The sequence below is a fragment of the Chinchilla lanigera genome, unplaced genomic scaffold, assembly GCF_000276665.1.
Source record: "Chinchilla lanigera isolate Chin_1 unplaced genomic scaffold, ChiLan1.0 scaffold00045, whole genome shotgun sequence".
NCBI lineage: Eukaryota > Metazoa > Chordata > Mammalia > Rodentia > Chinchillidae > Chinchilla > Chinchilla lanigera.
Window position 1 is genome coordinate 18,681,476 of NW_004955446.1, and position 25,460 is coordinate 18,706,935.

Consider the following 25,460-nt stretch of genomic DNA (forward strand, 5'->3'; position numbering starts at 1 on the left):
AAGATATCAAATTAAAATTACATGCAGATGACGTGATCCTCCATAGAGAAGATCTAAAAAGTTCCATCAAAAGACTCTTACAATTAACCACCAAATTCAGCAATGTAGCAGGATACAAAATCAAAACACAAAAATCAGTAGCATTTCTAAAAACCAGTAATGAACTCACCAAGATACAAGAAAAATAATACATTCAAAGAACATCAAGAAAAATTAAATTCTTAAAAATTATCCGAACCAAGGAAATGAAAGACCTCTACAACAAAAACTACAGTATTCTGAAAAACGACATCAAAGAGGATATCAAAAATGGAAAGAATCCCCTGTTCTTGGATAGGCAGAACCAATTACTGTTAAATGTCCATACTTCCAAAATAAACATATAGATTTACTGCAATCCCAATCAAAAGATCAATAGCATTCTTCACAGAACTACAAAAAACCCTAAAATTCATATGCAACCAAAAGAGACTTAGAATAGCAAAAGCAATTCTGGTCAACAAGAGCAAAGCAAGAGACAACATAATTCCAGATTTTAAGTTACATTACAAAGCTAGAGCAATTTACAAAAAAAAAAAAAAAAAAATAGAATGGTACAAACACAAAAACTCACGTATGGAACAACAAAACTGATTAGAGGATGCAGAAACAACCCCAGGCACATTCAGCCATATGATATTTGACAAAGACATCAAAAGCACAGCCTCTTTAACAAATGGCAGTTAGAAAAATCGTTATCCACCTGCAGAGATTGACTCTAGACTCATATCTCTCACAATGTACTAAACTAAAAATGGATCAAAAACTTAAATATTGAAACACAGACACCAAATAAAGTAGGTTAAACTCTTGAAGATGTAGGCAAAAGCAAGAACTTTGTGAACAGAACCCCAATTGCACAAGAAACGTCAAGAATTAACAAAGGGTATTATATCAAATTAAAAACCTTCTGCACAGCAAGGGAGCAACCAACAGAGTGAAGAGACATACAAAATGGGAAAAAACTTTTCCAAGTACATCTCAAGCAAAGGGCTAATATCTAGAATATAAAATTCAAAAACTCAACCCTCCTGAAATAAAAGACCCAGGCAAAAGATGGGCAACTTAAATGAATAAACACTTCCCAGAAGCACAATTGGTCGATAAATATATCTTTTAAAATGTTTAACATCATCAACAATCAGAAAAATGCAAATTTAAAAAGACTGAAATTCCCTCTGACTCCAGAAAGAATGGACACCATCAAGAACTCAAATATTAGGGGCTGGGGATGTAGCTCAGCGGCAAAAGCGCCTGCCTGGCAAGCGCAAGGTCTGAACTGAGTTCAGTTCCCGGTACCGGAGAAAAACCAAAAAAAAAAAAGAACTCAAATATTAACAAGTGCAGGCTAGGCTACAGAGAAAAAGAAACGCTTCTACACTGTTGGAAGAATGCAAACTAGTATAGTCACTATGTAAATCAGTATGAAGATTCAAAGAAATAATTAAAACTAGAAATTTCATTTGAACCAACTATTCTTTCTATATCTTCCTGAAAAAATTAATGATATCATATTACTATGACACATACATAATTCTTTTATAGCAGCACAAGTCACATCTGCTAAATCTTGTAAGGGGCCCACATGGGCAGTTTGCTTACTCATGTTTTGGCAACTTTCAACCTCTGGCTGGAGTTCAGCTTCTATGATTGGCTGAAACTGAGCTGCTTGGTTATAGAAGCACACTCAATTTTACGTTATGATTTGCTCACAACATCAAGCAAGGTTACAATTCATTATGCCTATATCAAGATAAATGGATAAATAAAATGTATTTACACTCAATGGAGTACTATTCTACTATAAAGATACATTTGAGCTGTTTGTAAAGGAGAAAAAAGAATGCAATTTGAAATAATGATGTTCAGTGAAATAAATCAAACAAGTTTCAATATCCCATTATTTCTCTTATATGAGAAACCCAAAGCAGAAATAAATCAAAGAGCAAAATAAAATGCAGATAGTAGGAAACATGGAGCTAAATCTTTTGCTAAAGGGAAGGGAACCAAGAGCTGAAGGAAGAGGCGGGAAACAGGATGTAAGGAGTTCAGCTATGTTCTGTACGCTCACCGACTCTCCACAAGGAAGGTAAGTATTCTGTGCTATAAACAGTAATAACAAAAATTAAAAAGATTAAATTTACAGGAAAAAAAAAGAATCTTGTTGTAACAAGACAAAACAGACTAAGACAGTTGATATACAGTAATATAAAATTAAGTCATATCTACCAGTTGCATGAAATATCAGAAAAGGAAGAATAAAATAGGATGTCCAAATCCATTTTTTGTTGTTTTTAGACCTTGCTATACTTAATAAACCAAAACCATCAACCTGTTCAGTATTAATTTAAGAAATTATATATCCAAATATCTTTTAGATGTCCTAACCAACAAAATTAAACAAGACCAACTGGAACACGAGTTTTCAATTCAATTAACACAATTAGATGACTAAGGATTGGCAAGCTTCAAAGAATTAGATCATAGTAAACAAAATTATATATATGTAAAGCTTATCATAAATGACAAAAATAAGTTAATAAATCCAAGTAAGGTTTTTTTGTTTAAACTGAAAGCAGAAACTATCTTTTTAGGAGAATCCAAGTTGCCACTTTCCAGATACACTTACAATTACTGTATGAAAAGGAAAAGACATGAATAAAGAGGGTTGAACACCTTCATATAGAACTTTCCTGATAAACTTCAGTCCTAAGGTTACTGGTAAACTTAGATGCACCAAAAAACTGTATCAATACTTCTAAATTAAAAGGAAATCTTTCTTGTTGTAACATTCACACGCACACAAGCACACACCACCCCTTAATCTCAGCCACAGCAAAAACAGAAATCAATCACCAAATACTGTGCATTGCAAACACAGTGAACAGCAGCATATGGGAACTACAATAAAAAAAACTTATGCACCAGTTTGTTTTTCTGGTTCAGAGATAGTTTTTGATGAATTCATAATTCTTTTAAGAAATTTCATAACAAATTGATAGAGAGGCAGATATTGTAGTTGTGCATCACATTCACCTATATTTAGAGCTTTTGGCACAATAGCAAAGTCACAAAATCTAGACTTCTTCTACCAACGACATACTCTTTAGTGGTGCTTAGATCAACAAAGAGGTACCTAACAAGAGTGAGTCACCATTTCTCTCAAGTCTCATAAATACACAGATGTCAAAACAAGCCCTAGTTTGAAAAACAAGTCCATTCTTTTTTTTTTTTTTTGGTAACAAGTCCATTCTTATAAATAGTTAAGACAGATTAATTTCTCTATTTCAGATAGTAGGTCTTCCCCCAATTTTAATAGTACCCCAAACTATTCAAGGTTAGCCTTTTTACCAGAGACAACTGCTTTATCATATGAAAACATGATAAACTTGTTTTATTAGTCAAATAGTTGAATTCCACACATGTATTTAATATAATACTACACATTGTAAATTGATTGAAATTAAAGAAATCTCCAATCGGAAATGGAGTTTTCAAAAATACAATTAATATTTTCAAGTTGTATGTTTCACTGAACATATAAAGAAATTATTTGTTTCCATCATTTTTGAAAGATTATCTAGTCCTTTTCGTGTATTAAAATAGAAGTGAGAAAATATACCCTGGAAATCTAGAATCCGAAGTACAATTTGAAAAACTGAAACAGACCAGGTATAATCAATTTTGACGACTGCTAAAATGCAAGAGGACAGCTCAGGAGTTAACAGAAGTTTCCAATTAGTCACGTTTGCTGAAAGTATAAATGCAGGTGTCTACAGTGTTTACACTGTCATATTTTTCAGACCCAGGCATAATGTAAGTCCTGAAATCCTAAACATCCAAATTTTAAAAACATTTCTGGATACTGAAGGGTGATTTAAAAGTCTGACAGGATTATATCTAAAATGAAGTTTTTCTTTCTCCTTCTATAAAATACTTTTGCTTCACAGATAAAAAAGAAATATGCACAAAGAGACATTTAGAATTTTCAATCTTTTTTTAAATCAAGGGATCTCTGCTCTTGAAATTTTCCCTCTATTTGTTTGGCTTTCTTTAGTCTTCTTTTTCTTCCAAGAGGTTTTCTACAGATGTGTATCAGCCAGGTATATGGATATTCGTTCCTACAGCTGAAGAGGTGGCTTCATTGGACACCAGCATGATTTGTATGTAGCATTTACTTCTGATAGGATTCTCTAACTTTTGCCTGCAGTGCATCGCATGTCTTCTTGGCATCTCCTAGAAGCATGGCAGTGTTAGCCTTGTAGAAGATTGGATTATCCACCGCAGCATAGCCAACGCCCAAAGACCTCTTCATCACAATGACCTGGGAACCAGAGTAAATGAGATAGTGCATTTAATAGACCAGATTAGATCCTGTTAGGCACACAAACAATGCTAACCTAACTCTGGTTTGTGGCTTGCTGGTTTTTAAATTTGTACATTTCTCTTTTTAAATTCAAATTTATTTTTATGATATATAAAAATTATATGTATTTATAGGGTACTAGTTTTTATCTATTCTAAAAACAAATTTGAATTAAAATAATATTTGAATTAGGCTAGATATATCCACCTCTTCAAACATGTATACATTTATGGTGAAAACATCTAAACTCTTTTCTTTCAGCTTTTCAAAACACACAGTACATTCTCTATATTCACCCAGTTATATGCAAGAACACACTAGAACCTCTTCCCTAACTTTGTTTTTTTTTTTTGTTTTTTTTTGGTTTTTCTCCAGTACCGGGAACCGAACTCACGACCTTGTGCTTGCCAGGGAGGTGCTTTGCCGCTGAGCTAAATCCCCAGCCCCACTTCCCTAACTTTGAACGAAGATATACCACTAGTAATTCTCTAGTACAAAGACTTCTAAAATATACCAGGAGTAATTTTAAATGTATGTTTGCATTGTATTAATGTTTTCTTTTTTTATTTTTTTATTAGTTTAAAGGGTAACCATGTTCAAACCATTCATAAAAGGCATGTTAATAATAGTTTGTCTAATGCCTTTTCTGCAGTGATTTTCTTCTTTGTGTTTTTCTTTATAAAGACTATAAATGAAATTTTGTAGTAAGAAAAATAACACAGCTTATTCACCTATGAGTAAGCCAAAGAAAATGAACTTAATGCATAAGCTCCTGCTACAAATCCTAAAATAAATGTGGTAGAGTGGGAACGTGGTATGATTCTTTTCTATCACTTCTGAGTAAAATATATCAAACAGTTCTAGAACAAAACTCCAGGGGCTGGGGATTCAGCCCAGTGGCACAGCACCTGCCTGGCAAGCGCAAGGTCGTGAGTTCAATTCCCGGTACCAGAAAAAAAAACAAAAAAAAAAATAGAACAAAACTCCAAAACACAATCCAGCTTCTCTCAAGCATGGAGCCAGTAACACAGGATGGTCCTACAACCCTCATTGAAGGGGTAAGTCAGCCTACAGTATGAATGTGTTACAGATGTTTACAATGGCATGCACAAGTGTTGCTATCCTGCTGAATGTCAAGTCAGTTCATAATGAAATGAAAAGCCTTTCTATGGTTTTCTAGGACACATGTTCTATACAAACATGGAAGCAGTGGAAATTTATTCATGCATCATATTACACAATATTAAGCACAGCGATTCACCCCATAAACTCTCAGATACTGACCACGGATACGTTTCCTGTACAAGTGAGCAAGCATATTTACCTATACTCTCTCACCTCAAATACTGAATTTTAAATTTATAGATGTGCAATAAAAGGAAACAAAATTAAAGGGAATGTATACATATATTCTCATAATTCTTCAAATGCAGACATGACTTGGGAGTAGTAGGGATGTAACCTTGCTGAGGCAGAGGGCAATTTATAAGCTGTTGATTTCTCTAAAATCTAGCAATTAGTTTTTTCAGAAATAATGTATATATGAAAAACTTGCCTTTCTAGGCCATTATTGTTTGCCTTCTACATCACCTTTCTGATAGACACTTCATAACAATGTTCAAATTTCCTTTCAAAAAGTTGTTAAAATGCGCTTGTCTTGGTGTACGAAGGTGACTGTCCTGAGTCACTGTCCCAGAGGGAAGCCATCTGCTTCACTGGACTGGATCTGGAATATGGCCAAACTCATCCCACAAGCCCACAACTATTTTTTTCAGCTGTGATTACAGATTGTGTCAGTCCATCCACATAATCTCATCTGGTTCTACTCATGATGAGGCATTCACTTCAGTTCGCTGGTCACCAGAGAACTGATAGAAGCCGGACACAGGGAATCAGACTCTAAACATACTCCTACTTCTGTGCTTCCCAAGACGCACCATCATTTCTCATCAAGAGAACAAAAAAGTCCCGTGTGTGTATTTTAAGCCACCTTTGGTACTCAAAATGAAATACAAATCTAAAACTTTACCTGCTTTGACTTCCAGACCTCAAGGACTGGCATGCCTGCGATAATAGAGTTAGGATCTTCTTGAGCTGCTGAGTTAACAGTGTCATTAGCTCCGATTACAAGGACCAAGTCAGTGTCTAAAGAAAAAAGGAAAAACAAAATACAAAATACAAACAGGTCACCTGACTTCTTTTCCGGTAAATCATAATGATCTGACTTTAGAATAATGATAATAACAACAGCTAATATTTATAGGACCAGACCCTGTACAAACAGCTTTATCAGAGAGGTTAGCCAGCTTAGACCATGTCTCATATCGAAGAAGCAGCTGTAGGTTCTTCATCTGAACACAACCTGACCATCCCGATTAGAGCTTGCTTTATTATGTACCCCACCAATGAATCTACCTAGTTTGACTTTATAATTCTTTTATTATCCCCCAATTATCTTGCTAGTCACATGATTTTAAAATATCTGTGTCCATTAATAACTTTTAAAATGACCAATTAAGATGCAATCTAATGTGTAAATGACAATGGTCTAAAAGTCTGTACTGTATTAAAGATGTGCCCATAGTTCCTGGAACTGGCTGCTTCCACATATAATTTAGTAACAGTGAAATTTAAAAAGGGACATAAAATTAAAATGAACTGAATTCTCTCTTTCTAAGGACTATAATTTAAACTAGCTTAGGATGTGGCCAGAAGTACCATGTGCTTCTAGACATACACACGATTTCATTTTTTTTTTTTTCTAATAAACAGTGTTTTTCAAGTTTACAGTGGATACTTGCCAAAAGGGAATTGGTCTAATTTTAACAAATATGATCTTGGGCCAAATGTCATCTCTATTCAACATCTACACAATAACAGCTATAAACTACAGCACCTTATGTTGTGAAATCCTAGTACTTTAAAAACAAAAGAAAATTACTTCACTGATCAAGAACTGGTTCAATGGAAAATGAGAAAAATCTGAGATTGGCCAGAATCAATAGTAAATCATCAATAGAAGCACTTCTGTAAATGAGGAGCCTATTTAGTTCGTGGTTACAAGTTCCTGGGCGTCAGGACTTAGATTCAAAAACCAAGTCTGCCCAGATCTCAGGTTCACCTATACTTGCATATTATACTTTCACCACCCTTTAGTTATTCACAGAGGAACAAATTTTAACAGTGCTACTCACAAATCTTTTCCACCTTATTCAATAGGGTCTTTCACTTAATTTTAATTGATAGATTACTCTTCATCTGACCGGTCAATTATCACTGATTCTACAATGTATGTTCTAACACCACTTTATTCACACTACAAATATTTAAATTTCATTATCACCTACCTGGAAAATCATGGTTGATTTCATCCATTTCCAACACAATGTCATATGGCACCCCAGCCTCAGCCAGCAGCACATTAAGCTGACCAGGCATTCGGCCTGCAACTGGGTGAATTCCAAACCTAGACATGAAACACATGAACAGCTGGCCTTACTTCATGGGCCAAAATGTACAAGGACTCCAGTATCACCTCCAAATCTGCACACTCTGTTCTTGGCATCTCTGCTTTATCCTGGTACTATCTGATCTCTACAAGCAGAAGTAGAATAAGTCCAGATATATGATCAATCTACAAATACTGAATATGGAGGTTCAATGTCTTAGTAAACACAAACTATAACTTTCCTCATAAAAATAAAGTATAGCTTCAGAACCTGACTTTGCCATATATGTGTTAAGTGCAATGAACATCCAACAATATTAATAAATGAACATCCTCTTATGTTTAAAAGCATTATGTTCTCTCCTGGTGCTTTCCAATGAATCTTCAATCTTTAAAAACATATTAAGTCAACCTGCAATTAAATATTGCCAATGAAAAACCAACTTTATTCTATCAAAAGCTGTCTCCACTTTCAACTTTAACCTCTACATTCAAAGGTAGGAAAATAAAGTATTATCATCTACATGATGTGAAAATCTTTCAGAGAATAGTATGAACCATTACTTCACATTACAGGAGAAATGTGATATTAACACAGGAAGATTAGAAAGACAGAATGGGTAATATACAATCAGAGCTCCACATTTAAGGGAAAGGAAACTGAATCATCACACAACTTCTTTCAGCTACAGATAAAAAGAGAATCTGTTTTGTTTTGTTTTGTTTTGTCTTTCCATTGCTGGTTATTGAACCCAGGGCCTCTGCACTGAGCTATATTCTCAGCACTTTTTTTATTTTGAGACAGGGACTCGCTAAGTTACTAAATTGCTCTGGGTGGGCAATGATCTTCTGCCTTAGCCTCCCAGAGTGCTGGGATTACAGGCACCACCACGCTTAGCTAAATTTTTAAAATCCAACCTCTTGCCCACTATGTATCTCTCTGCACTTGGCACATAAGAAAGGCTCTATAAAAGTAGAGGAGTAAATGAATTCAATAAAGAAATGCATTTTATATTATCTCTTTTTTTTGTACTTTTCAATTTTGTCTAATTTTTGCTTTTATGTATAATTTTTATTTTATTAGTATATGTTTGCAGTACTTGCATTTTACAGTAATCTTGGCAAGTTGGTACATCGCCATAACACAGGCAGTTTCCTTTTTCCTCTCCTTCCTCCCTCTTCCTCCCCCTCCCTCCCTCCGGCTCTTGTCCTCCTTTCTCTCTTTTCATTCTTACTGATATTGTTAATCTTAGTTCATGTTATGACATATACTATCCATTTCTTGAGGTCATTAGGACCTTCTACCTGGCACATCTTTACCTATTTCCCCATCTCCTCCCTTTGACAGAGATCCAGCCAATTTCACAACCTCAGCTTAAATATATAGATATATGTCTGTGTCCATGTAATATATATTACAGGGAGACCCAAAGAAGATTATATATGTGTGTACAGAGACAAAAATATAAATTTAAGCCAAAGAGAAACACCACCTCATTGTTTTCCAAGGTCTGTAGTTTTACCATCTAGAACTGTAATGAATCTACTCCCACTTTTTTTTCTTTTTTGCCTTTTTGAGACAGGCTTTAACTATGCAGTTCAGGCTGGCCTTGAATTCACAGTTATCTTCCTGCCTCAGCCTTCCCAGTGCTGAGATTACAGGCATGCACCCCCAAGTCTGGCCTTCTACTCCCACTTTTATATGCGGGTTCCTTTCAGCAGACTCCAGGATGCCTACTAAGCAAACAATCCTCAATTCTCACAACTGTTCATGAGTGGCAGTACTTCCTGACCTATGGCTGTCCAAGTTGTAGATTCCTACACTGCCAATATCTTGCTTAACTCTTGGACCCCCAAAGTGAATACAAAGTAGACATGACCTAGATGCACAAAGCAGAAAGAAAATCCTGTCTTCAGATCTCTTATTGTAAAGCCTAAGTCTATATTAGCATTTATGGCCACCACAACACATAGGTAGCTCACAGAAAACTTATGATCACTTAATATGCCTTGTTACTTTCCACAGAGATTACTACTAAGCCAGGGCTCCTTGCTCTCAACACACTCCCTTTGGGAAATATTAACGAGCATGGAAATTGACCCACTGTCAAAAGCAGACCTCAAAAGAGCTGTCAGATAGCCAATTATTTTGTCCAGATGAGAAATGACCTTTTATAGCTTTAAAACTCATGAACAGCCTGAATTATTAGGGTGCTTATAATTGAGGGGGAAAAATGTCAAGTGACAAATTGTTCTGTCTTATTAAACTTGTATTTATGTAATATCTACCTGGGATTACTGAATGTTCCAAAATAGTCAATTTATGTTTTAAGAAAAAAACTGAATCGCCAAGATTATGAGGAAATGAGTCATCTCCAGTAGTACAATAGCCAATTAATTTATTTTCTATTTTTTAAAGGTACAATTCCAAATTTTCTATGGATATGTATAGTTTTTATGATGGAAAAACTAACTTTTCATTTAAAATAAATTACACTTTATGCTTTTATATTATGACACAGATTATAAAGTGATTTCTCATATGTTATTTCATCTTATCTGTACAGCTTTAACAATTTCCATCTAGAAACAGAATGTGAGGCAACTGATTCAGACTAGGTATAGTACTTAGTTGTAAACTTGGTATAGTACTTAGCTGTAAACTTGGTATAGTACTTAGCTGTAAGCTAGGCTTTACAGCTACACTCCTCTGTCCACTAAAAAGAAGAGATAGAATGTATATTAAGACACATATCTGATGTGTATCTTAGAATATGGCTATTACTGACTCTGTAAGATGTACTAGGTAGTTTACACAAATTTCATTTTTTTAAGTGAATAGTGAAGATGGAATTCAAACTCAAGTCTTCTTTAAATTGACAGATAACGACACGCATTTATGGGTACAACGCAAACTCAGGTCTCTCTGCTTCAAGAGTCTGAACTTTTACCACACAATATAGTCAGGGTAGTCCTGTGTCTTGAGAAGTACTTCTGTTTTTTAACAGCTCAAGTTAACTAGTTGTGTGATCCTGGGCAAGTTACTCTATCTCAGAATTCTCAAAGAATAGTAACAAGCTATTATTTGTAAGTCAAGACTGTGCCAAGAGGTATAGAAAACTATGCAGAAAAAAATCTGAGAAAGGCTTATCTCTTCTGGCATGGGCTAAATAAGGTGATAGGAAGGTGTTCTGTCTCAGGAATCCAATTTATATTGTGGTTTTGTAATAATGGAGAGCCCCAGAAAGTTTCAACCGTGCTACAAGCTCTAAAGTAAAAAACACATTAATACTTGCATAGACAAACAGCAAATAGGAGGAAAAAAAAAAAAAAAAAAAAAAGCCTGCTAGTACATACCCTGTCTATTCCAAAGCAAAACATTTCCTTAAACTCTGGGCAAGCTGATTCTCAAAAATTAGTCAGGGGTAGTCTAATAATGTTTCTACCCACATTCTTCTGACATCAAATGCACAGGCTTTTCTGCATAACCATCACTTCTCTAACTTCCCAGACATCAACTGGGTGCCCTATAATCCAGTTCAATTCCCATTCTACCCAGAGTATCAAACAGCCAAAGTTTAAGGGCTCACTCTCACAAGACCGCCTCGACTTCAGTCACAAGACCCAGGTTGTTACTTACATTTCCAATCAATCAGATCTTCCACAGGTTTGATAATTTGCTACAACAGCTCACAAAGCTCAGAGAAATACTTACGTTTACCAAATTATTATAAAGGATATAACTCAAGGACAGACAAATGGAAGAGATGCATAGAAGAAAATAGGGGTGCTCAAGGGGAGTAGTACACAGAGTACCTCAAAGTACTCACCAACCCAGAAGTTTTCTGGGCCTTATACTTTGGGAATTTTTTAGGAGGTTGCATGTAGGCCTGATTAATTAAATCACTGGCCACCGGTCATTGAACCTGTTAAATGAAAAACTGAGGACAATAAAGTTACAATGTTTACTTGAGCAAGATAATGGTACTAAAACCAGGTAGCATTCCAGGCCAAAGATGGTTCAGAAGCCTCACCCTACTATATGTATAGATTTAACTTATAGCCAAAGAAAAGGAAAACCTGATTAGAAACAGCCTGATCGGCTGCAGTGGGCAGTTTGCTTACTCATGTTTTGGCAACTTTCAACCTCTGGCTGAAGTTCAGCTGCTATGACTGACTGAAACTCAGTCGCTTGGTTATAGAAGCACACTCTTAATACTAGGTTACAATTTCCTTACAACATCAAGCTAGGTTATAATTCATTATGTACAAAAGCTACTTTGGGCCAAACTTACCAGACAAGTATAGAGACTGGTCTGGCTCACATTAAGTTTGGTTCAATCTCCTGCTCCTCTCTCTTCCCTACAGGGAGAAGGCCTATGAGTGGGCCTTCAAACCAGAGTTTGGGCCATCAAACCAGAGTTTCCCACTCATAGGCCTTCTAGGTTGGACTGAAAGTTCCAACCCTCTCATTAGATAATTGTTTGCTCTGATAACCAGCCCTCATCCTGAAGCTATCCAGGGGTCCACCAAGAGTCAGTTTATCAGTATAAACCCATGCTTGGTTGAAAGAGACTTGTTATTAATATTAAAATGATGGTCCTATCACTAAGAAAATTCAAGCATTTTAGAAGGTCTGCATTAGGAATGACAACAACTAAATAATAGTTCTTAGTGTCACAGATGGTAAACAGAAATAAACTATACAGAATGAATTAACTTAAGATTGTCTTAAAAGAAATCCATCATCTCTTCCCTCAGTATAGAGTCTGCTGCTTACGCAAGAATAAAGTTAAGGGAATTCTTTCATTTAATCCACACTGTGGTCACCCAGTCACCATCAACAGCTTTATGCCAGTTTTAAGTTCTTCTACCACAAATTCTCCTGCCATTTTCAGGAATGTAACAGGTAAGTACTGTATTTGAGTAAAAAAAAAAAAATTAAATTCTCCACATAAAGTATTTTAATACATACTGCTACCCTGTCATCACCTACATCAAACCAGTTTTCAGTCACTGTAAAATGAAGCAAAGAACTAACAATTTACGTAGACACTCTTCATGTAATAACACATGATGTGTCTACCACTAGCACAGCTGTATTCAGATTGCTCCAGAGAAAGGGTATCACACATGTTACCCGGACTCTTTGGTTGAGACAAACCGTTAGTTTTTAATGTTTTTGCAATGGCAGCAAGATAAAACATTTGATAAAAGATGTAAAAATGTCAGGCACAGTACTGCATGCCTGTAGTCCCACTTGCTCAGAAGAATGGCTTGACATGAACCCAGGAGTTCAAGACAGTTCCGTAATGTAGGGGGAAAAAATCCAACTACTGAAGTACATGCTCACCGAATGGAAGGTATTCCACTAAACCTCAAATCTAAACATCAATTTATTTTTGATGTTTTGTAAGAGTGAATTTTTAAAATGGACTTACAAAGAAAATGCACTGTGCTGAAACAACCAAGTAGAATCCTAAGTCTCCTGACTGCCATGAGCTTGGGAAAAGAAAAGACATGATGGATGGAAGGCGCACCAGTGTCTGATTTTAAGGGGCATCACAGCCTTCGATTCAGGACTTCTAACCTGGTGATAGCTGAATAAACCCTTAGGTACATGGATAATAAAAGAAGCAGTAAGAAAAATCAGACCTAGAAAAGCTAAAGCCCCTTTCAGTGTAGTAATACTTTACATTACTGGAAGGGGGATGTAGCTCAGTGATACAGCACTTGCTTAGCATGCACAAGGGAGAAGGAGAAAGAAAAGGAGAAGCAACAGTTAATGCTTAAATTTTGTATTATCTTGACCAATTCTGCATGCTTGTATCTGGTAATCTGAGCAACTGATTTGAAGACAACAATATGTAATATAACAACTATTGGTGAATTCCTACCATCTTGTCTAGTGAAACTCTATATCATCTCTAATCTTTTAATTATTATTTTATTTTTACTATTATTATTTTTTTATTCTGTTGAATTGTTTGATCAATCTTCCATTCTGGTAATCTGAGTAACTTCCCTGAAGATAATAATATATAATATAACAACCACTGCTAATTCCTATCATTTTGTTTTGAAACCCTGTATCATTTTTAATGTTTTTGCTTTGTTTTGTTTTTATCTGTGATTTTGGTATTTTGCTATTGTTCTTTTTTTACTATTCCCTTTAAAATAAATTTTTAAAAATCTGAGGAAGGGAGAGGGAGAGAAATGCTCATAAATGGAGCAGATATACACCACTAATTCTGTCCAAAATAAATTCAAGAGTATTTTACTTAGAACTGCAAAGGATGATTGGCCGTAGACCCGATCAAGGCAGTTACAGCAGCTGAGATAGCCCCTCATTTACGAGATGTGTGAGAAGGATCCCACCTAATGGTCTTAACACTGGTAAGAAGAGAAGCACCTGAGGTAGAACCCAGGCTTTCCACAGCAGTGAGGCGTTGTGGCTGTACCTCAATCTTGTAGTACTAAATGCCTCTCAAATTACTTGTGTGTAATTTGAGGTAGTGACAGTTAATCTTGGACATCAATAGTTTCTCTTAGTTTCTCAACCTTCTGATCATCAATAAGCATTTCCTGCGCCTCCTCCTCCCACCTTTTCTTCTTCCAAAAATCTGGTTAATGAGACTTGAGAAACAACTAAGAACATGTACTAACTGATAGTTAAGGTCTGTATGAGTTTCATATTGCTTCTATAACAAATAGTGACAACCAAATTTAGTCTGGGAAAGCAACACAGATTTGGTATTTTACAGTTCTCAAGGTCAGAAGTGCAAAAGCAGTATCCCTGGGTTAGAGAAATCAAGGTGTTGGCAGGATTGCTCTCAAGGCTCTAGGGAAAAACCTGTTCCTCACTCTTCTCCACCTTCTGGAGCTTGTCTCAATTCCTTGTCTTATGGCAACATCATTCCAACCTCTGCTTCCACTGTTACATTTTGTTCTTTTTAATTTATTTATTTATTTATTATTTTAAAGAGAATGTAAAAAAAAAAAAAAGAACAATAGCAAAATACAAACAAAACAGAGCAAGGACATTAAAAATGATACAGAGTTTCAAACCAAATGATAGGGATTAACAGTGACTATTACATTATGTATTGTTATCTTCAACAAAGTTACTCAGATTACCAGAAGTAAGAATAGAAGATTGATCAAACTATTAAAGGGAATAAGAAAATAATAATTTAAAGGAACATTACACACAATACATAGTTTCACTAGACATGACTGTACGAATTCCCCCATGGCTGTTATACTGCAAATTGTTGTGGTCACATAAATTGTTCAAATTACCAGATACAAGCATGCAGAATTGGTCAAAATATATAAAAAAATTTAATCATTAACTGTTCCCCTCAATAAATCACCAGACATCAGCAGTACAGTTATGCCAACTATATATAAAATGCCTTACTACTTTCTTTTGCTTTTTTCCCTCATCCCACTTGTTCCTTCCTTTGAGCAATTTCTTTCCCTTTCATATTATCTATTGTACATTTTGGGTTTTATTTACTCTTTCAGGTTCTTACACTAGGGAGACAACATAATGTTTACACACGTGGGTCTGATTTATTTCACTTATGAGTATGGTCTCTAGATGCATCCATTTACCTATAAAAGCCTCAAGTTTATCTTTTTTTATAGTTCATTAATACTCCATTGTATAAAAATACCACATCTTTTTTATCCATTCCTCAGTTGATGGGCCTTTTGGTTGTTTCCAAGCTGTTATATTTTCATCTCTCACTTAGACTTTCCTGTCTCCTTTATCAAGAGTCTAGTGATAACATTGTACCAACCTAAATAATCCAGGGTAATCTATTTCAAAACTCTCACCTTAATAAAATCTATGTAACCTTTTCTTAATCATACAAAGTAACATGTAAGGTAAGTAGCATTACAATGTTGATATTCTGGGAGTCTATTCTTTAGCCTACCACAAAGCTTCCTTTTTAGTCCTAAGATTCCAAAACTATGGTTTCTATTTTAGCTGAATAATCCAATACACACTTTGTGATATATTTTTGGATTCTGATTTTCTATCCTTTCTTGACTCTGGCATTTTTGTTTAACTTTAATTTATTTGTTTGTAATACTGCCTTTGTCATCCTTAAATTAATCCATCTGGCTACAATCTTTATGTTTTATCAAAGGCAGCTTGAACCAAGTTAGAAATCAAAGACCTCTAAATATATTAGTTCTCATTCTTATGTCTTGATTAGCTACAGACTGCATAAGACAATATTTCTGTTTGGCTAGTTGTAACGGGTAAATAATCACAATGTTAACTATCATGTTATGCCAAATATCCCAAAGGACAGATCACTTTATATCTGCTTGCATAATAATTTTTATACTAAACTTTAAAGCTGTAAGGTCAGAGAAAAATACATGCTAGATTATTAAAAGAGAATGCCAGTGTTTAAAGAGAAATAACAGACACTCAAATTTGTAGAACTATATATGCATGCTGATGAGTCGATATGAGTTTATAACAATTCTGGCCCATGTAACTGGTTAATGCTAGTGCATTAAAATTAATTATATTAGACACAGATTAATCATGACCAGCAATTTCCAAGAACTGATGGCCAAAGTCCATCAATGTTCTATCATCACATGAAGAATATCCAGAATTCCAACATGCAAAGCCTACCAACCTTTTAGTTCTTCCCTTTACACCATGAAAATTATCCTTTATTATACACAAACTTTAAAAAACAGAATCAACTTACCTCTTACCACAACAAGAATCTACGGAAGGAAAAAAACTAGTAAAGTGAGACCACAAAAATATCTTCCATGCTCCCAGAACACTATGTGTCTCCGGCCTACCATTCCACACCCTAATAACTATGCTCTTTCACCTGGAAGCTCCTTGAGTGTGGGAAAAACATCTTATTTTTTCAGTTCCCGTAGTATCTGCCACTCCACTCCATGTATTCAAGTAACAGAAGGGAAGAGGCTTTAAACAATATACTGTGCTCAGTAAGCTATACTGACTCATAAACTTTCCAGCTCTTTTCAGAAAAAAAATTTAAGGAAATAGGGTAGGTTTGCAACTAGGAGTTCTAGATTGCCACAAACATCTGGAAAATTTACTTCTGTGCTCTTCAGTTTTCTCATGTGTACAATGAGATTGCTAGCAAAACCTCTTCCAAGGATTATCGTAAAATTTAAGTGAAACAGTTCACATAAACAGCTTTTCATACAAGTGCTTTAGACCATCACCTGACTGATATACATAGTCAATAATTGTACACTGCAAGTGTGCATTTAAATATAATCAATATTCAAATATATTTTGTAATATAAATACTCATTTGCATTTTCAAATTAATACACATTGTCTAATGACTGTTATACAAAGACGCACACATTTTCACATTAAAACAAATATTGGTTTCATATGGACACTTTCTGGTTGCTTTTCTAATTTTTGCCTTATAGTCTCAATAAATAACAATACAATCCAATAAAAGCTACAAGTTCTTCACCTCAACTCCATCAAAAGACCAGAAAAATGATATAGTCAATATAGATTGAACATTAATAAAAACTAATAATCATACACACCTGATTTATTGGAAACTGGGTCATAACTAATATTCAAAAACAAATTTATGTTCATAGAGTCAAATTTCAAAAAGCCATTTTTACCATTCAACAGATACTATTAGGCAAAAAAAGAGTATTCTTGCTTTATTTGACACACACAACGAATGTTATCGTTCAAGTTAGGGTAATGCCTTTAACATCTTGAAACAAGAAAAACCTCAACACATTTTGTTCTTTTCTTCTCTCAAATACGAACATCATAGTCTCTTCAGGGAGCAACTTAAAATAAAAAGTTCAGGCCTCAGTCAACAAGTTAGACACAGCTCAAAAGACATGGAATAATCTACTCTAATGAAGCAGATGAATCTTCAGAGCCTTTTTAAATTAACCAAGAAACAATAAGCCAGTAAGAGTATACCCAAGAACTATTCATGAACACCAAGTAACTAGAAAAAGTATGGGAAAAGAGCAATTCAAGCTTTTTTAAAGCTTCTTTTACAATACATGATGACATAAACCCAATTGTGAAGAATTTTTTGCAACCTCACATTAGATTTCAGATACCACATGTTTAAAGGGGGTACAACAACATGAATTTCCATGATCACAGACCATGGAGACAGTATGTCCTGACCAGGATAGCTTAACAGCAGTTGTTCTCGGGCATGTGAGGCTATTAAAGCACATAAAACACTCACCACATGGATCCTACTACAACTGTCCAACTTACAAGCCACATTTTCCTTTTGGCATTATGAAAATATTCAGATCTAGTTCAGCAAAAAAAACATTAAGAATGGCCTATTGAATTGAGCATCGCAATGCAACAATGACACAAGGAAACTATGGGGACTGTTGAGTTCCTTTCTAAAGTATTTAGAGTATTTTCTGGACTTTGTAGCCCTTTGCTAATGTAACACTGAAAAAGAGTCTCAGATTTTTTTTTAACTTCTTTACAACCTTTAACTATCTCGTTCTACATTTTGGAAGTCCCTGTGCCAAATTTATTTCCATACTCCGGATATCCAAAGGGTTAACTTCCTTTATTTTATTGCTTTTCTACTTTAAAATCAAACTATAAACAGGCCAATGTATGTTGATAGCATTTTCAGATTCTGCCTTTTCAATCCCATGATCCCACAGTTTTCCTAACTATGCTATGCTAGCCTCTTAAAAGGCTGATAAAGTTGGAAATGACACAGAAAAAGTAAAAGGAAGGTTCAATTTATGGAAGCCTACTTACCGCTCCCTGTTTTTAAAACATATATACTTACAAACCAATAAAACCACTGTATTGAATACTTGTAACCTAGTATTGCCTCAGCACGCATCTGGGATATAGTTAGCTGACACACAAGAAGCAGAGCTTAGTCACTTTCAAGTGTCCAGCTCTCTGCTCCTACTCCAGTGCTCACCCAGATATCTTGCTGCTGAACCACAACTCCTCCGCCTGTGAGTGATCCAGATGTCTGCCCCAGACAGCCACTCACCTAAGGGACTCACAGATACAACATTCCTGACACACCCAATTGACCCCCACACTCCGCATGGCCTCTCTGAAGCCACAGTGCAGCCCCTCAAATACCTGAAGCTTTCTCTAATGCTGTCAACTAGGACCTCTCACGCGGGAAGAGCCTCAGCACTGTACTAGACCCCAGTAAAAGTTTTGCCCTACAGGTCCTTTTTCACTCTCTTGTTCCCCACCTGCAGGTTGAATAAGACATCCCCTCCTCTGGTCTTCCCACTGGTACCTGTCTGTAACCCTTTTCCTGGGCTACAAGTAATAACTGCTCCTGTTAATTCCTGCATGTTGCTGTGTTGCTCTTCTGTAGCTCCCACGACAGACCCACTCATCCTCTCCTGTCAGGGCTCTCCTAGGAAGTAACTATCTTGATAGAAATAAACTGGGCACAGATCAGATAAGAACCAAAAGGGCATAAACAAGTTTTCAGTGAGAGTCACAACTAGTCACAAGCTGTACACGTATTAGGTTGCCCCCCAGGATAAAAATGTCCCATGAAACATCCACAACCACTACCCCTGCATCCCTATCAGGGCAGGGTGACCCTTGATAGCCAGCCTCATAAGAGATCCCAGGACAAAATTAGACAAAAATCACCACCTTAATGATGAAAATAGACAGAGATTCACTAAGCCAAGTGCTTCCTAAGGCAAGATGCCTCCTGAGCATGGTAGCAAACACCTGCAATCTCAGCAGTCTGGGAAGCTGAGATAGGAGGATTGCAAGTTCCATCCCAGCCCAGGCAACACAGCAACTTAGCAGGACACTGTCTCAAAATTTCAAAAAAATTTAAGAAGTCCAGGGATTTAGCTCAGTGTGAAGGCCCGGGTTCAACAACCAGTACCACAGGAAAGAGGGGATGGGCGAGGGGGAGGGGGGAAGAAGAAAGGAGAAAGGAGAAAGGAGAAAGGAAAGGAAAGACGGGACAGGGAAAGGGAAAGGGAGAGGGAAAGGGAAGGGGATAACACCAAATATGTTTACACAGTGTTCTGTCACAAAACAGGCAGAAATTCCCCCACAGATGCAATAAGAAATCCCTAAAGAACATTTTGCATCCCATGCTTGTGTGTGGCAATGCTCCCTTGTCCAGCCCAACACCAGAAGTTGTGACGAGGAGCTGGGGCTGTAGCTCAGGGGCAGAGCACTTTCTAGCACACACAAGCCCAGAAGAAAAAAACTGTTACTAAATCCATTTCAAATGTATTTTTTACATTTAAATATGTACATCACCTGTGGAAAATATGACAGGCTAAAAGGGCAAATTTGTTCAGTTTATCACATACGGATCAGAACTTAGGGCTGACAAGTATACGTCACTTACTAAAACAACAAGGGAAGTTTTTTTAAGTAATATTTTTAGCAAATCAGTTTGGAAAAACATCTTCTAAAACATGAAGTCAGCGCGGTAAATGTTATCTAAATTATCCTCTGTGATGAAAAAATCAGCAATAGCTGGGTGGAGTTAGCCTATCGGTCCAAAGAGAGACATAGTAATAAAGAGAAAAAAAATCTTACTGATATGGCAACTGCTGTCCACAAACCCGACTAATAACAAAGATTATGGAATCAATCTTTCTGACAAGGTTTCTTAGCAGAAGGATAGTCGTTGAGCTTTCTAAAAACTGCGAAACTTCTTAGAAGCAATGTTTCAAAGTCACTTATACAATTGCAAGTGAAAAAAAAAAAATCCTAGAACTTTCCAACAGCCAGAATTGAGAATTATTTTCTTTATGGAAGGCCAAAAAAAAAAGACTGAACACAGTTCTGAAATGTGGGATTCATCCGTATATCCCACTTCTTCACAAAAAAAAAAAAAAAATTGAGAAAGCTCAAGTGCTTATAAAAACTTCTCAGGGATACAATGTTTCTAATATAGAACAATGTACCTTGTTCTGGAAAGAGGAAATGTCTGACAGCTGGCAGTCACATCTTCCATTTATCCATGTGGCCTGTGACACTAAAGTCATTCAAAGAGATAAGGTATCCACAGGGCATCAGGAAAAAACAGTACAATCAAACATACATGCACTTGTCCACAGCACCACACTGAAACACTACCCTGAATAATGTTCTAGAATATTACATTCTGGCATATCATAGGGATTGAGTTAAAATTATTATAATTTCATATTTCTGTTTGAATAACTTTAATGACATTGTTGAAAGCTTCTTGGAATATAATCCCTAAGGAGCACCATAAAATGAAAATTATAAGCAAGACACAAAAGAATATGAACATGAAAAAGATTTATTTATACTCTGCTATGTTTACATAAACCTCATTTAAAAAAACTACAGAGTTCATTAAAACTAACACTAAAAATAGAAGGAAAAATCCTCCTGATATTAGAAACACAGGTGTCATCCAGTGAGGCTTTCTTCTTTGGGCTATTGGAATCCTTGTGACAGGAGTTTTGAAGGAATGACAGATATAATGAAATGCCTCGAAAAGATTTTACTAAGCACATGAAGCATGGCTTTTAACAGTCTTCACCACACTGAAATGGTACAGAAAGCATAAAGCCAAGCAATCTGGGGAGAAGGCATTACTTTCTAAAAACTTAACAGACACCTCTAATCAGGGATATCACTGGCAATTATATACAGTAGGTTCAACATATATGTGAGCGAATGCATATGCATATACTTTCTTTGATTTTCCTCTCTTTGACCAAAAGTTTAATACATTTTGTTCAACTCCCCCAAAAAATTCCTATCATCCCCATCCTCCTGCTACTACCAAAGTTTTCAAAAAGGTTAGTTCAGTGCAAAGTAACACATCATACTTTTTGAGAAAGCCAGGAACACTGGCTAATTTATCATGAACTAGTGCCAGTTATAACTCTAAAGTCTGATCCAATAATCTACAACTACAGCTGTTCTGCTTTTCAAGTATCATCCGAACTGCAGGCTCAGGGGGTTGTTTAGTGTCTTCAGTTCAGAATATCTTGATGCCTATTATCTAACTTCCCAATGAATGTAAGCTCCATGGATTAGGAATTTTCCTATTGTATTCACTGATGTATCTGGAGGATCTAAAATAGTGCCTGGCACAAAATACTATTTTTGTTATTTGTTCAAGGAACACTCATTGATAAGAACAGACACGTCTTTTATTAAAAAAAAAAAAAAAAATTACAAAGCCAGGCGTGGTGGCACACACCTGTAATCCCAGCACTCGGGAGGCTGAGGCAGGAGGATCGTTGTGAGTTTGAAGCCAGCCTGGGCTACAAAGTGAGCTCAAGGCCAGCCTGAACTGCATAGTGAGACCCTGTCTCAAAAGGACAAAAAAAAAAAATTACAAAGCTGGCACAAAACTCCTAATATGTACTAATTCACTCAAATACTATACTAAATCTTTTTTATTTTTATTAGCGCATGTTTGCAGAACATAATGATTACACTCATTGTGGGGACTGGTCCACGTATGTAACACACCCGAATCCTTTTTCATTCTCTTCCCCAACCCGCTGTCCCTCTTCCCTCCCACTCTTCAACTCCTTCCCATTTACAAAAGTTCTGCCTGTTTCCTATTATCTTTTATTTTGCGCTTTTAAACTTTGAATTTAAACTTTGAATTTCTCATATAAGAGAAACCATGTGATATTTAAGCTTGTGTGTCTGATTTATTTCATTTAACATTATGGTCCCAAAGTGCATCCATTTTTCCACAAATGACTAAAATTTATCTTTCTGCATGGAGAATAGTATTCCATTATGCATAAATACCACATTTTCTTTATCCGTGCATCTCATTGCCCAACAGAATGATTCCAGTATTTAGCTATTATGAGTTGTTCTACAATAAAGACAGGTATGCTTGTGTCACTGTAATACGGTAATGTCTGTAACTCTTTAGAGAAGACACCTAAAAAGGAATACCTGGGCCAAATGGAATTCCTAATTTTAGTTTTTTAAAGAAAGAACTTTCCATGATGGTAGTACTAGTTTACACGCCCATGAAAAATGTAAAAAGTTTCCTTTTGCCCACAGCCTTGCCAGCATTTGTTACTGATTTCTTAATGGTGGTCATTCTTTCTGGAGTAAGAATCTCAGTGTTGTCTTAATTTGCATTTCTCCTATAGGCAGTGATGCTGAACATTGTTTCATGTATTTATTGGCCATTTGCACTTCTTCTGAGAAGTGTCTATTCATTTCAGTTGCCCATTTTTTATTAGGTCTTTTTGCGGGGGAGGGGTATAGTTTTTTGAGTTCTTTAGTATTCTAGATATTAGTCCTTTGAGCTGTAGCTGGCAATAATTTTTTCCTATTCTGTAGGTTGTCTCTACATGCTGTTGGTTATTTCCTTTGCTGTGCAGAAGCTTTTTAATTTGATATACTTCCATTGGTTGATTCTTGATGCTATCTATTTCTTGTGCATTTGGGGTTTTCAGAAAGTCCTTGTTTTCCCATGACTTGAAAAATTTTAGCTATTTTATCTCCCCACAGATTGTTCCTAATACTTAAATCTTTGATCCATTTTGATTTTAACTTAGTATACAATGAGAGATAAGGTCTAGATTTAATTTTCTGCATGTGGATAGCCAGTTTTCCCAGGACCATTTATTAAAGAGACTATCATTCCTCCAGGGTATGTTTTTGACATCTTGTCAAAGATCACATGGTTGAATGTGCCTGAGATTGTTTCTGCATCCTCTAATCTGTTCTACTGATCCAAATGTGTGTTTTGTGCCAGTACTATGCTGTTTTTATCACTGCAGCTTTGTAATATAATTTGAAATCTGGAATTGATTTCAAATGCCTCCTGCTTTGCTCTTGTTGACCAGGCTTGCTTTTGGTATTCTGGGTCTCTAGTTCCATGTGAACTTTATAACTGTTTTCTGTACTTCTGTGAGAAATGCTGCTGGTATTTTGATTAGTACCGCATTTAATCTATACAACAGTTTGAGGAGTACAGCTATTTAGACAATATTGATTCTACATATCCAGAAACAAGTGATGTATTTCCATTGTTTTGATGTCCTCTGTGTTCTTTTTCAGAGTATTGCAGTTTTTCATCACAGAGGTCTTTCACTTCCCTGATTAGGTTAATTTCTACATATTTAATTTTTCTTGATGCTATTAGAATATTATTTTCTTAACTTCTCAGTGAGTTCGTTACTGGTGTGCAGAAATACTGACTTTTGTGTATTGATTTTTTATCCTGTTATATTGCTGAATTTGATTATTAATTGTAGGAGTTCCTTCTGGTAGAATTATTTGAGTCTTCTCTGTACAGGATCCTATCGTTTGTAAGTTATTTTAATTTGGCATCTTCTTTCCTGTACATACCTCTTTTCTTTCTTTTGCCTGATTGCTCTGGCAAATGTTTCAAGGACCACACTGAACAAGAGTGTTGAGAGTGGATGTCCTTGTCTTGTTCCTGATTTTGGAGGGAAAACTTTCAGCTTCTCCCTGTTTAATATAATGCTGATCATTGGTTTGTCATAATGGCTTTCATCAGATTGAGATCAGCTCCCCTTACACCTATTTTCTTTAGGGTTTTTGTCATAAATGGATGTGGAATTTTATCAAAGACTTTTTTGCATCTATTAAGATGATCATGTGAATTCTGTCTTTGCTTCTGTTCGTGATGTATTACATTTACATGGAATATCACAGCGATATTGCATACCTGGAAGGAAGTCCACTTGGTCACAATGTATGATCTCTTTAATGATTTGTTCTATTCTTCTTACTGATATTTTGTTGAGGACTTCTGGGTTCATTGAAAAGCCTGACCAGAAGTGTTGTTTTTCAGTTGGGTTCTTGCTTGGTTTGGGGATAAGGGTAATGCTTGCTTCCAGGAATGTCTTTCAAAATACTCCTTCCCTTTCAATTTCAGTAAAGAGTTTGAAGAGCATCAGCATTAGATCTTCTCTAAAGTTCATATAGAACTTAATGGTTAGTTCATCAGGTCCTGGACTTTTCTTAGTTGGTAGGTATTTGATTATTGCTTCAGTGTCATTTTCTACTATTGGATTATTCAAGATTTTTGTAACTTGGTTCAGTTTTGATAATTCATATGCATCTAAGAAACTATTCCTTTTGGATTCTCCAATTTATTGGAGTATAGGTTTTCAAAGTAGCTACTAATAACCTTTTGAATTTCAGCAGTGTCTGCTATGATTTCACCTTTTTCATTAGTAATTACATTGATTTGGGTCTTTACTTTCTGGTAAAACTAGCTAAGGATTTGTCTATTTTTTTGCTCTTTTGAAACACCAGCTCTTCCATTCATTGATCTTTGTATTATTTTTGCTTCAAATTTTATTAATTTCTGCTCTGATCTTCATAGTTTCCTGCCTTGTACTAGCTTTGCATATGGATTGTTCCTGTTTTTCTAGAATTTTGAGGTACATTATTAGGTTATTTATTTGGGCTTGCTCTGCTTTTCTGATGTGGGCATTCATAGCTATAAACTTCCCACTTAGGACTGTTTTCAACGTGTCCCATGAATTCTAGTAGGTAGTACTGGCATTATCATTTGATTCGAGGAACTGTCTAATTTCTTCCTC

At 35.8% G+C, this 25,460-nt stretch overlaps 1 protein-coding gene across 2 annotated transcripts in view; it reads right to left on the reverse strand.

The window, feature by feature from the left end:
- Window positions 1–4,035: 4,035 nt before the first annotated feature.
- The window catches only part of Nnt (nicotinamide nucleotide transhydrogenase), a 92,514-nt gene continuing 71,089 nt past the window's right edge, over window positions 4,036–25,460 (reverse strand). For both annotated transcript variants that reach the window (XM_005392733.2, XM_005392734.2), the window contains exons 20-22: window positions 7,753–7,871; window positions 6,435–6,550; window positions 4,036–4,363 (exon numbers count right to left, since the gene is read on the reverse strand). In XM_005392733.2, the coding sequence (XP_005392790.1) occupies window positions 4,214–4,363; window positions 6,435–6,550; window positions 7,753–7,871 (385 nt within the window). In that variant the 3' untranslated portion in view covers window positions 4,036–4,213. The remainder of the gene's footprint in view (window positions 4,364–6,434; window positions 6,551–7,752; window positions 7,872–25,460) is intronic.